The 13,289-nt window shown below is 38.9% G+C and overlaps 1 protein-coding gene across 1 annotated transcript in view; it reads left to right on the top strand.

Annotated features, from left to right (window-relative positions):
* The window catches only part of nup188 (nucleoporin 188), a 70,800-nt gene that overhangs the window by 43,676 nt on the left and 13,835 nt on the right, over positions 1 to 13,289 (top strand). Inside the window, exons 29-39 of the mRNA XM_078426047.1 lie at positions 324 to 393; positions 746 to 813; positions 1,355 to 1,550; positions 3,749 to 3,826; positions 4,908 to 4,993; positions 5,357 to 5,502; positions 6,682 to 6,866; positions 6,957 to 7,157; positions 10,703 to 10,795; positions 11,918 to 12,076; positions 12,873 to 13,010. Coding sequence (XP_078282173.1) covers positions 324 to 393; positions 746 to 813; positions 1,355 to 1,550; positions 3,749 to 3,826; positions 4,908 to 4,993; positions 5,357 to 5,502; positions 6,682 to 6,866; positions 6,957 to 7,157; positions 10,703 to 10,795; positions 11,918 to 12,076; positions 12,873 to 13,010 — 1,420 coding nt within the window. The remainder of the gene's footprint in view (positions 1 to 323; positions 394 to 745; positions 814 to 1,354; positions 1,551 to 3,748; positions 3,827 to 4,907; positions 4,994 to 5,356; positions 5,503 to 6,681; positions 6,867 to 6,956; positions 7,158 to 10,702; positions 10,796 to 11,917; positions 12,077 to 12,872; positions 13,011 to 13,289) is intronic.

Here is a 13,289-nt window from a genome sequence, read left to right as displayed (position 1 = left end):
ACTTCTGCGCTAAGATCCTTTCTGTCTGCTTCCTTTGCACTCTGAAATCACTGCTAACGTTCCTACTTTACCATTTTTTCCTATATCTTCCAAATTTTAATTATTCTAAAATATTTAAGTAATTGGTGACTATCAATCATGTCTCCAAGGATGCTGTCGGATTCTACCTGTTTGTTCCAATAAATCCAGCTATCTTGTTATGAATGTTTGTAGGACAGCAGGATAGGACTTACTTACAATACTGAAACTTGACCTGCACTGTGAACTTGCAGAATTTTCTTTGTTCCGACAAGTTATTGTGATGAATTGGTTTTATTTTCCAGGGATCGATTCTGGGAAAATTTGACATCTGTGCTATTTGGAGAACTACCAGCTCCTGCTGACATTATAGAGGTACGATCTAATTTTTTTGTAGTCTACTCTTTTGTTCTCCAAAGAACCCCTCACATCCATTCCAGGTGCACAACATCAAACTGTTAATATCTCAGCTATTAACATTTTTGGAAAAGTTAATAAGGTCAAGGTTAATGTTGCAGTTTCCTAAATGTGTTAATTGATACTTCTCCAAAGGATACTATCCACACCTGCTGTGGTCTGAATAAAATTTGAGGCACTTTCCTTATGAAAATTACACTGAAAAGCTACCCTTCTAAACTCTCTTCATTTTCCATCATCTTTAGAACTATATTCATGTTAGCTCGAAGTAAATAGTATGCTTTGCTTTAATTAATGTTCTCCTCCACAGAAGAGTGTCCTAGAAACGTGTGCCTTCACTCTGAAGATCATCTGCCTGGAAATATACTATGTTGTCAGGTACAATCTTTCCTGATATAGGAACACCAGCTATTTTCTTTGATGGTTAATGTTATTAATAAAATAACATGCTAGTTCTATTAAGAAAAAAAGTGCTGAAACATTCATACTGACCAAAGCCATTGGTTTAAATAAATTGAGTTCTAGTTCTGGCTGAGGTTGGAGATTAGTTTTACTTACAATCTTGGAACAAATAAAAAGAAAATCTGACCTTCAGGGTCGAGAAACAAAACTGCTGAAGAAGCCCTGGGACGTTTTTTTTTAGGGGTGGTGGGAAAGAAATGTGATAAAATCATCTTGTTCAGGCATCAGTATTTTGGCTGAATGCTTATTTTGCCCTTTTTCCTTAATGATGATTACAATTATACCTAGCATTTTTGTATTGACTCTGCAGTGCCAATATGTTAGTTTTTTTTTCATTTGTGTGGCATAACAATGCACAAGTATGTATGGTTCAGGCCTCTGTGTTGATGGGAGTCTACCATGAATTTATATTGACTATTTCTAGATTGTATGTGTTTCATACTGTTTTGTCTCTCAGGGGTTCTCTGGACCAGTCCTTAAAGAACACATTGAAGTTGTTCTTTGACAGGAAGCGATATGAATATTGGTCTGAATATATCAAATCACTTGTCATTTACATGACGGAGACAGATACTGACGGAGCCTCCACATTTCTAGAATTCCATAAGTTGATATCGGCATGGCGAATGTTTCTTGTTTTGGCTACCGGCTACGTAAGTGTAAAATATTATACCCTACATATTGTATTTATCAGGAATGCTGACTTTTCAGGTCTAGCTTCAATTACTATTGCACTGATTGACATTATTATAATGTCACTTCTTGACCTCTATTTAAATCAACTGACTGCTGTTATTTAGATTTTAGGCTTTTTCCAAATCTCCCCACTCTGCCCTAAAATTGTATATCGCATGTATTATGTATTCTTGCCCTCTTTGCCATGCATTAATATCTGATAAAGAATATAAATGAGTATTAGAACAATGAGTATTAGAACACTCTATAAATGCCCAAATTAATCAATAATCAAAAAGAAGCCCATTGTCATGCACAAAATCATGTCTCAGTACACCAAGTTTTCTGTCATCTGAAAATGACGAAACTGTGCCCTTTATACCAAGTCATTGATATACAGTGATATATACTGACCATTGGGGATTTCCACTGTAAACATTTCTCCTTCTTAAAATACTCTTCACTGATACCCATGTAATTGGTGCAAATGGGAAATTGGGAAAATACTGGAAATGCTGAGCACGTCTGGCAGCATCTTGGACAGAGATCAAGTTTTAGATCGACCTGTTATCAGATATGATTGAATAGCAACGTGAAATGTTAATTTGTTCACTATTGTTGTTTCCTGTGATGTAGCCAATTGTCAATCCTGGCTCCTACTTTGCCTTTTATTCCTTGGCTTTCAATCTTGATGACAGGCCTATTATGTGGGAGTTCATCAAATAGTTTTTGGAGGTCCATTAATTTAAATGCAATGCTGCAAGATCTCTTGGTCTTGTGCCAATAAAATCGCTGATTACTACATAACACAGTCTTACAGAAGATTGCTTATTCTGTTCTTGGGGGGGGGGGGGGGGGGGTATTAAAACAAGACAAACCTTGCATTAACAGCAGTCCATACTTAAAATCTCTAATATTCACCAGAAGTGGCAAGCTGCCTCCATATTATTTTGCCTGAAATAATACTTTTCAAAATAGTGATTCAAAGAAGGAAAATTAAGTGTCCGATGAAAATGCTTGTAACGCAGCAGATCAATATTTCCAATAAAAGATCGATCTGAAGCATTGGCTATTTATCTCAGTGCCACATGACCTGCTAAGTGTTTCCAACCTTTTTTATTATTATGCATATAATAGGTTAATGTAGCAAGCAGTGTAGTTTTCTTTTCAAGATTCTTGTGTTGTGGAAAAAACGAAGAATTTATCACTTGGAGAGTGTTGCGTCAGTCGACAATTACTGCCATGTATGTAATGTGCTTGCAGCCTGTTCCATGGATCACAACAAAACTTTTCCATTTGTTTTTGTAAAGTTAAATTAGTAGGAAAGAACTGCAGATTCTGGTTTAAATCGAAGGTAGGCACAAAATGCTGTGTCTACCTAATGTTAAATTAGTTTTTGTTTGAATTAACACGATGGCTTCAAGAAGCAGGGGAATGAAGGTATACCAATCCAGGAACTGAACCCAAATAGTTCCTGAATCATCTGTTTTCAGCACCATAGTCTTTAATGACCACAGAAGAGGCAAGTTATCTCAGTAACATTTTGTCTGAGATTCGGGCTACGGGGAATACATCCTAGTGCCTGCTGCATTGAGCCCTCAATTAGATTTTCTTTTAGTTTTCACTTGGAAGCCGGTGAGTAACAGTTGGAAACCCTTGGGGATTCCCGTGGGAGGAAGATGAAATGATGTTTGATTTAAGGAGGAATGTTTTGAAGGTGAGCTCGCCCATCTCAGCAACGAGGGCAGATAGATTGAAGGGAATCCACATGTTCTTTGAGAGGTGAACGGAGTATTTCTGCTGCTTCTCCCGTAAGAAGTGTTGTTTGAAATCATTCGCTATCTTAAGCTGTTTACTGTGGATTTTGCAAAACTTCTAGGTTGAAGTCAGACTCCTATGTATTCTCTGGGAGCTAGACAGTGAGTAGTGCTTCCCTGACCATAGCTCTTTCAATTATAACCTCAAAACAATATGGCACGAAATAAGTTCCATTGATATGTTACTGAACAAGTGATTCATATTATAAAACTAATAAGACTCCAGCTTCTTAAAACCATAGCTATGTTGCATTAGGTCAAAGATATGGTATAAATGCTGATTTTTTTTTCTCTCTCCAAGGTAAAAGTAGTATGTTAAATCACCTAACTGAGCAAAAGTTTCTTATTTCATTTCACAGGAGGACGTGATGCATCTATGCGATTGTCCATTACGGTTGCAACTGCTACATGATGTTCTTGAGGCAACCAAGATTTTGGTGAGTACAGATTAATTGTAGGCAGGTCTGTTATCTTGACCACGATATTGAGATTTGAGCAAGAATCCTGTAATTAGATGACTGTGTTCCTGCATTCGACACCAACACCATTGTCAAGTTTGCAGACGACACAACGGTGATCGGGCTTATCACCAACGGGGATGAAACAAACTATAGAGCGGAGGTGCAGAACCTGGCGGACTGGTGCTCGGATAACAACCTGTCCCTAAATACCACCAAGACCAAGGAGCTGATCATCAACTTCCGTAGGTCACATAACGGGGAATATGCCCCGATCTCTATCAATGGGGACAGTGTGGAGAGAGTGTCCAGCTTCAAGTTTCTGGGCACTCACATTTCGGAGAACCTAACATGGTCCAATAACACTGCTGCGCTGGTCAAGAAGGCACAACAAAGACTGTTCTACTTAAGAACACTGAAAAAGTCTGGTCTACCCCAACAGCTGCTGACGACCTTCTACTGCTGCACCATAGAGAGCATCCTAACGCATGGCATCCCTGTGTGGTACCTCAGCTGCACGGAGGCAGAAAGGAAAGCTCTACAGCGGGTAGTCCATAGAGCTCAGAGGGCCATCGGAACACAGCTACCAGACTTGGAGGGCATCTACAACACACGATGCCTCAGAAAAGCCACCAGCATCCACAAAGACTCTTCACACCCCTGCAACAGTCTGTTCGAACTCCTTCCATCGGGCAGACGATACAAGGCCTTCTACGCCCGCACCTCCAGACTCAGGAACAGCTTCATCCCCAGGGCCATAGCTGCTATGAACCGGTCCTGCTGAGCCGGATGGCCACAACGCATAGATCAACTTGCACTTTACCCTGTCTAAAAATGTTACAATTGTTTCGTTTCGTTGGGTTGCTGTTGTCTAAATTACTTAAATTATTGCATCGTATGGGAGGCGCATTCCCAATCTCGTTGTACCCCTGGGTACAATGACAATAAAGATATATTGTATTGTATTGTATTGTGCATTTCTAGAACGTCACTTCGATGTCGTGATTTGTTGGAAATGTCCCAATTGCTTACTTGACCACCCTATATGTTCTTCTGTTAGCTGACAGTTCCCTCATCTGCTTCCTGTCTGCGAATGGGATCAATGCTGGCAACGCTGCTTTTAATTCTATTGAAACAATGGAAACGGTAAGAACAAGATTGTATTTGATGATTATGCAGAGTGTGTTTGGAACTTGATCACATACTTTAAATATTCAATATATTTTGAAAGTTTTAAAGTGCTTTGTGGGTTCCGTTCTTTTGTTGTGGCCTCCTACATACTCGCGTTAACACAGTGACTAAAAATACATTGTAGGAATATATCCTGGATATTTGATCAAATTTACTTCTTGGTTATGGATAAAGAAAAACACCTAAAGCATTAAAACTCTGGATATTGCCCTGCATTTACTGCTAGTTTTTATTTTTAAGGAAATTATCTTATTACACTTGCATGTCCAATAATGGATTAATGAGGCAATAATGGTTTCCACTTTGTTCCTTTCTCAGTGTAATTGTTAACATATCTAAAATCCTGGACCCCTTGGATCAAATTCTAGAAAGCCTCTCACAGAGCAACCAATACTTCATGGAGAAGACAAAGGCAAAAATATATTCTGCTATCATAATTACCATTCAGATCAAGCATTTACGAGGTTTGACTTTCACTTCCTTCTTGACTTTCTTGGAAAATTTAGGGTTGTGTTGTTCTATGTGGTGCATGCCTAGTAACTATGGAGGCAAAGGACAAGGACACAAAAAAAAATACCAGATGAATAGGCAATGGGCTCTTCAGGTCATCAGGGAGAGCGGACAAGTGATGATTATTGTGATTTCTGATTTTGCCTAAATACGGCATTGTCATTGCTGCAGTGTGAACGTAGTCGGCTTTATTCTAATAGGCTCATAATTTTGGCCCGTCCCCACATCTTTGGCTTTGTTGCCAGCTGCATGGTATTTATTTCCTGATTATGCCTCCTTGAACCACTGCAATTTGTGTGCAAGTGTTCCCATGTTAGTTATTTAGGTGTTCTGACTTCTTTATAATGGGAAACTACATTGCAGGCCTTCCGGGTGAGGCGGGTAAGACTAGCAGTCCTTCCATATGACTGAAGTTTACGTGCACCTCCTTTAACCTCATCTACTGAATCCAGTGTTCCCGATGTGGCCTCCTGTACATCAGTGAGATCAAGCGTAGACTTGGCAACCGTTTCGCCAAACACTTGCGCTTGGTCCACCAAGACCTACTGGATATCCTCATTTAGATTAGAGACACAGCGTGGAAACAGGCCTTTTGGCCCACCGAGTACATGCTGACCATCCATCACTGATTCACCAGTATTATGTTATCCCACTTTTGTATCCTACAAACTAGGGGCAATTTACAGAAGCCAATTTACCTACAAACCTTGCACGTATTTGGAATGTGGGAGGAAACAGGAGCACCCGGAAGAAACCCATGCGGTCACAGGGAGAACGTGCAAACTCTGCATAGCCAGCACCAGTAGTCTGGATCAAACCTTGGTCTCTGGTGTTGTTAAGCAGTAACTCTGCAGTTGCTAACCATTTTAACTCATCTTCCCATTACGATACTGACTTTTCTGTCCTGTTTATGGTGTGATGGTTATATGAGAAAAGCATTCATACTTTTATGTTGTCTGCATGTATATCAATGAATGTTGCTCGGGTATTTTAGAAATCTGAATTATACTATAGTATAATTTGCTTGAACTGCAGATCCACCTAATTTATGAGAGTTTGTAAAATAATTTCTATTACTGATGTGAAATTCTACTGTTGTAGATTTTTTGCTATGTTTGTGATCTTTTGTTTAGTTAGTGACTTCCCCCAGTATTCTCAAATGCTGCTGACTGTGTGCGAAACCATATATAATGAGGCGATTGTTCTACTGGACCAAACACATCATGCTCTTACAACTGATAATGGCTTATTTGATGATAAAGATAGTATGGAAACAGATTGTGCACCACGATTACAGCATAAGGACCAGAAAGATGGGGTAAGGGGAGAAAATGTTTAAATTATATATCCGGCAGAGGGTTGAACTGACTAGATCTGCAATTTACACCTCTGGCCTTTCTTTCTCCAGGTATGCGTGCTAGCTCTCCACCTTGCAAAGGAACTCTGTGAAATGGATGAGGGTGGTGACCATTTAGTTTCAATTACTCGCACAGTTCCTTTTCTTCCTGCAATGCTTAGCACCTTGGAACTTAGTCTTCGAGTCAAACAGAACCTACACTTTGCAGAGGCATCCCTGCATTTGCTTTTGAGCCTGGCAAAAACAGAACAGGTAAGCCAAATTCCTGTATCTTAAAGGAAAATAAAGACAGAATATGTCAGTAATACTCAACAGTCCAGACAGTGTCTATGGAAAAGGAAAGAGAATTGACATATCATGTTGCTGACTTTTGATCTAAACTAGGAAGATGGATTTTATCTAAACTAGGAACATGTTATATATTGGATTAGAAGGGGAAGGAAAGGTGTAGAATATGGTCAGAATTGGTAGAAACTGGGAGATGCTTCATTGGATGTGGTTAGTGGGGTATAAGTTGAGGTCCAGAGGAACTCTATCCTAGTTACCTATCATTTTAATTATTTGTCCTACACCCACTCTGACCTCTGTCATTGGTATCTTACATTGTCCTGCTCAGCCTTAACATAGAATCAAGTAACAGTTTTCCAGAGATGCTGCCTGACCTGCTGAGTTACTCCAGCACTTTGTGTCCTTTTGTCATCAAATAATAGCTACCACCTTTTGACCAGGCACTTTATGCCCTTCTTCAGACAGATTAGCTACAATTAACAAGCTTAATTACATCATCTTTCATTCAATATGCCCTCAGTTTATGTTATTCTAACACCTTTGCTTTCTACCCTGTCACAAATGTTTATTTTTTCCAATCTTTAACATTTTATGTGATTAAAACAATTTTGATTTGATTTTTCCTAGTTTTATTAATAGCTTATTGACCTATTAATTCTGTTTCCTTCTCCACAGATGTTTTCTGAACTGAGTATTTCTATCAGTTTTTGGTTTTTGTTTGGAAATTCTAAATCTTGAGAATGGCTTGGAGTTTTTATCGGAAGTATGAGTAACATAACATATTAAATTCTTAATAAACTGTAATGTGCCACATCTAATCGAGCACTTTTAGAATCTGGGCCTTGCTGTAATGCCGATAATTAATCACAAGCAATGGACTGTCTCGTCAGTGCTTCTGTTATCCTGGGAGTAGCTGGACTGTGTATACCGTAAACCACAGAAATAAATTGGGAGAAAATGTGTTGGAAATAATTCTAACAACCTCAAATTCAGAAATGGAAACAAAGAACTACAGATAGTGCTTTATAACAAAGGAAGATACAAAGACTGCTGCCTGAAAAACGGTCCCGACCCAAAATGTTACCCATCCTTTTTCCCCAGAGATGCTGCTTGACCCACTGAGTAACTCCAGCACTTTGTGCCAACCTCAAAATTCACTTTACTTGAGAGTATATCTGGAAATCTTTTTGGAATACGTGTCTATTTCCACAATTGTTGCATGCTAGTAACAAATTTATTAACTCCTGTATTTACAGGTCTGTCTTTTCTGTTTAAAAAAGATTGAAAAGGAAATTACTGTGACTGAATCAAATATTTGCTATTGATCTGTGACTCTTTAAATATAAAAGTCAAATATTCCTCTTTTGTCTTTAGTATAGTCTTCCATGTTAATAATAGTCATACACTAAGCAAACAGGCCCTTCGGCACATGGATATATAGATATATAGACAATAGGTCCAGGAGTAGGCCATTCGGCTTTCGAGCCAGCTCCGCCATTCAATGTGCTCATGGCAGATCATCCACAATCAGCACCCTATTCCTGCCTTCTCCCCATATCCCTTGATTCTGCTAGCCCTCAGAACTCCATCTAACTCTCTTTTGAATCCATCCAGTGAATCGGCCTCCACTGCCTTCTGTGGCTGAGAATTCCACAAATTCACAACTCTCTGTGTGAAAAAGTTTTTCCTCATCTCAGTTCTAAATGGCCTACCCCTTATTTTTAAACTGTGGCCACTGGTTCTGGACTCCCCCAACATCGGGAACATGTTTCCTGCAACTAGTGTGTCCAATCCCTTAATTTTAGGTAGACACAAAATGCTGGAGCAACTCAGTGGGTCAGGCGGCATCTTGGGAGTCGGGAGAGAAGGAATGGGCGACGTTTCAGGTTGAGACCCTTCCTCAGACTGAAGAAGGGTCTCGACCCAAAATGTCACCCATTCCTTCTTTCCCGAGACGCTGCCCAACCCGCTGAGCCACTCCACCATTTTGTGTCTACCTTCGATTTAAACCAGCATCTGCATTTTTTTCTATACCCTTAATAATTTTATGTTTATATAAGATTCCCTCTCATCCATCTAAATTCCAGTGAATATAAGCCCAGTCGCTCCATTCTTTCATCATTTGACAGTCCCGGGAATTAACCCCGTGAACCTATGCTGCACTCCCTCAAGAGTAAGAATGTCCTTCCTCAAATTAGGAGACCAAAATTGCACACAATACTCCAGGTGTGGTCTCACCAGGGCCCAGTACAACTGCAGAAGGACCTCTTTGCTCCTATACTCAACTCTTCTCGTTATGAAGGCCAACATGCCATTTTAGCTTTCTTCACTGCCTGCTGTACGTGCATGCTTACTTTCAGTGACTGATGTACAATGACACCCAGGTCTCGTTGCACTTCCCCTTTTCCTAACCTGACACCATTCAGATATTAATCTGCCTTCCCATTCTTGCCACCAAAGTGGATAACTTCACATTTATCCACATTATACTGCATCTGCCATGCATCTGCCCACTCACCCAACCTGTCCAAGTCACCCTGCATCCTCATAGCATCCTCTTCACAGTTCACACTGCCACCCAGCTTTGTGTCAATGCAAATTTGCTAATGTTACTTTTAATTCCTTCATCTAAATCATTAATGAATATTGTAAATAGCTGCAGTCCCAGCACCGAGCCTTGGGCACCCCACGTCACTGCCTGCCATTCTGAAAGGAACCCGTTAATCCCTACTCTTTGTTTCCTGTCTGCCAACCAATTTTCTATCCATGTCTATACCCTACCCCCCAATACCATGTGCTCTAATTTTGCCCACTAATTTCCTGTGTGGGATCTTATCAAAGGCTTTCTGAAAGTCCAGGTACACTACATCCACTGGCTCTCCCTTGTCTATTTTACTTGTTACATCCTCAAAAATGTGTACACAAATTTGGCCCAATTTGTACATGTTGACCAAAATGCCCATTTAGACTCATTCTATTTGCCTGCATTTGACCCATATCTCCCCCTTTAAACCTTTCCTTTCCATGTACATATCCTGATGTCTTTTTTTTTCATTGTAACTGCCTCCACCACTTTGTCTCGCAGCTTGGTCTATATATATGCAATGATGATGGCTTTGTCCTCACTGTTTTTACTGTTTCACTTTATTTTAACACAAAATTAGATTTGGGTGTTTGACATGATGGTTCTGAATGCTGTACAATTAAATACATAAGGAGTTCACTGTTCTGGAGCTTTAACTTTCATTTCAAGGTGTTATTGTGCACAATATTTGCTTTAGAAATGTCCATATATTGACAAGTACAATCAAAGTAAAATCAAGCTCTTTCAAGCCTTCAATAAAATATCTTGGCCCTTATTGTAGATATGTTGACATGAGAATCTTATTTTCCAGAGGTGTGAATATTTTAATTTAATGATATACATAAACTCAAAAATCCAATCAAAGCTGCTTGTAATTTTGGAAAAAATGTGGTTGTGTTAAATCCCATATTTTTGTGACTTTCAGGGAGCAACTGCAGTGGGAGGAGCTGGTGTCCTGCCGAGCATTTGTCTGCCACTTCTCAGTGTTTATCAGCTCAGTGCCAATGGCACCACTCAGGTACTGTAATACAATCGCTGTTACAAGGACTGATGAGAGTTGTTTCATTGTAATCCATTAGAGTCCTGTTGAGTCAACGTCTGCAAAATATAGACGCACAAAGGTCTTATTTGAAATGTACCCTGATATTTTATGAACGTGTCCAGTTTTGAGAGCTTTATTGGGAAATGTGTTCAGGTATCATCAAGAATGAGAATATTATAGATAACTGTAGAGGAACCTAAATACTTCACAGATACTACTAGGTCTTTTGGGAAAGTGATTGTTCATTGTGAAAGGAAGCAAATTAATTCTAATTTGTTGGATTAGATTATATAGAGACACAAAACACTGGATGCTGAAACTCAGAGGAAAAATACACAACACAAACCTCTGGAGGAGCTGAGTGAATCTTCATTCAGGTCTGAAGAAGGGTCCTGAACCGAAAAAGCATCTGTATATTCTCTCCACAGACACTGCCTGACCCACTGAGTTCCTCCAGAAGTTTATTTTTTGGATTAGATTACATGTTTTCTGGATGGTCCTAGCTTGATGACTAAATTATAGTTCAGGATCAACTTGGTCTTTTTATCACTTGTACAATATAATTCTGGTTTATAATATACTTTGTTCTAACTGAAAATTGTAACAGGTGATTTCTAAATGGATATTAAATTTGACAATTTTAACTTCTAATATTATAATCTCTGCTGTTTCTATAATTTTCTCTGACCTTTTTTTTCCTTTCAAGTGAGTTGAGTGAATCAAATAAATCCTTTTGGTCCAGCAGCTGTCGTAGAATTGTAATAAAAATTAAGTTTTCAACATAATGCAAGAAACTGAAATAAGTGTGTCACTGGAAAATGCTGAGTGTCAAACAGTTTATAACTCGCGATACATGTCGACGTATCAAATCTTTGGTGTAAATGGATCAGATGTGCTTATAAATTAAAATCAATCTTAAGGTTCTGAGAAGCAACCTTACTTTTCAAACAGACTGAAACCTTTATGATGTGTGTTATTAGATATTCTGTTTCAGCAGTGTTTTACTTTTTGATGTGATGCTTACATTATTTGTCAAGTAAAGAATCTATTGCTATTTGATATCTCTTCAATATCGTCCTTTTTCTTTTTATGTTTCAGACTTTGGGATTTTCCCGAAAATCTCTGGATGCTCCATCCTGGCCAGGGGTTTATAGGCTCACTATGTCACTGATGGAAAGACTTTTAAAGTCCTTGCGCTACAACTTCCTCACAGAAGCATTAGACTTTGTTGGGGTCCATCAGGAGCGGATACTTCAGGCAGGGTCAAAGTTTTTCGATGCTTTTAAATTTTAATTCGCACTTTAGTAAAATAGTAAACTAAATTTGCACTTTAGTAAAATTTAATGTGTTTCAACAATCTTTATGCAGAATCTGTTTGATGGGGGTGAGTAATTGAAGTAGTTCATACATCTGCAGATCCATAATTACTTGAAAACTGCATGTCTAAAGAAAGTTATTAATACATTTTTCTGGTGAATGCTTCCCTTTTCATTTACTCAGTTTTGTTGAGACTTGATTATAAGTTCCTGTAAATGATGTCATAACTGTTAGCCCTCTCATACTCAGTCGCTTGTTACTTGAGTCCAGATGAGATTTAGAACATGTGTTCCTGGCCACTAGATGGTGCACTTTACAGAAGAATATCGATAATTCAATGGAACCACAAAGAACGGTAGATGATGGAATTTTGAGCAAAACACAAAATCCGGGAGAAACTCCACAGATGCGACCTGACCCGTTGGATTTCTCCATTAATTTAATGTATATTCCAGAACATTTTACCTTACAAAGGATTTATTTATGCCTGGCTGTCCAGGATCAGGACTGAAAATTATGGAAACATTCAAATGTTTAATCTTCTTACCGTCACAATTGAGGAACATTACAAATAAATTTATATGTGTGCAGTTTTTATAAAATGACGGAAGATAGAAATTATAGGCCAAATATCATCTTCTGTGCCATAAATTTATGATTTGATCATGTCAAACGTGGTATGTTGATGTTAGGTGCCACAAAATATATGTTATTATCTTTGTCCATTCTCTTATAGTGCTTGGATGCAGTTCGAAAGGTGCAGAGCTTGGCTTGTCTCGATGAAGTTGATCATACGGTTGGATTTATTCTTCAGCTTTCCAACTTCATCAAAGAGTGGCGGTTTCACCTGCCGCAGCTGCTTAGAGATGTGCAGGTATTCTTCACATAGAAAAAATATAATCTTGAACAGGTGAAATCAGGCTCTTCGACCCACTGTCCACATTGACCTACGATCATCTGTTTACACTACTTCCATGTTATCCCACTGTCTTATTCATTTCCTATACACTAGGGGCAACAGAGAGGCAGTTAACCTATAAACCTGCATGTTAATGGGATGTGGGTGGAAACCCTCGTGGTCATAGGGAGGACATGCATACTCCATACAAACAGCATCCAAGATCAGGAATTAATCTGGATCTCTGGTGCTGTG

This window comes from Rhinoraja longicauda, chromosome 31 (assembly GCF_053455715.1).
Source record: "Rhinoraja longicauda isolate Sanriku21f chromosome 31, sRhiLon1.1, whole genome shotgun sequence".
Lineage (NCBI taxonomy): Eukaryota > Metazoa > Chordata > Chondrichthyes > Rajiformes > Arhynchobatidae > Rhinoraja > Rhinoraja longicauda.
Note: the sequence above shows the minus strand (reverse complement) of the source record. Positions and strands in the feature narration are given on the sequence as shown.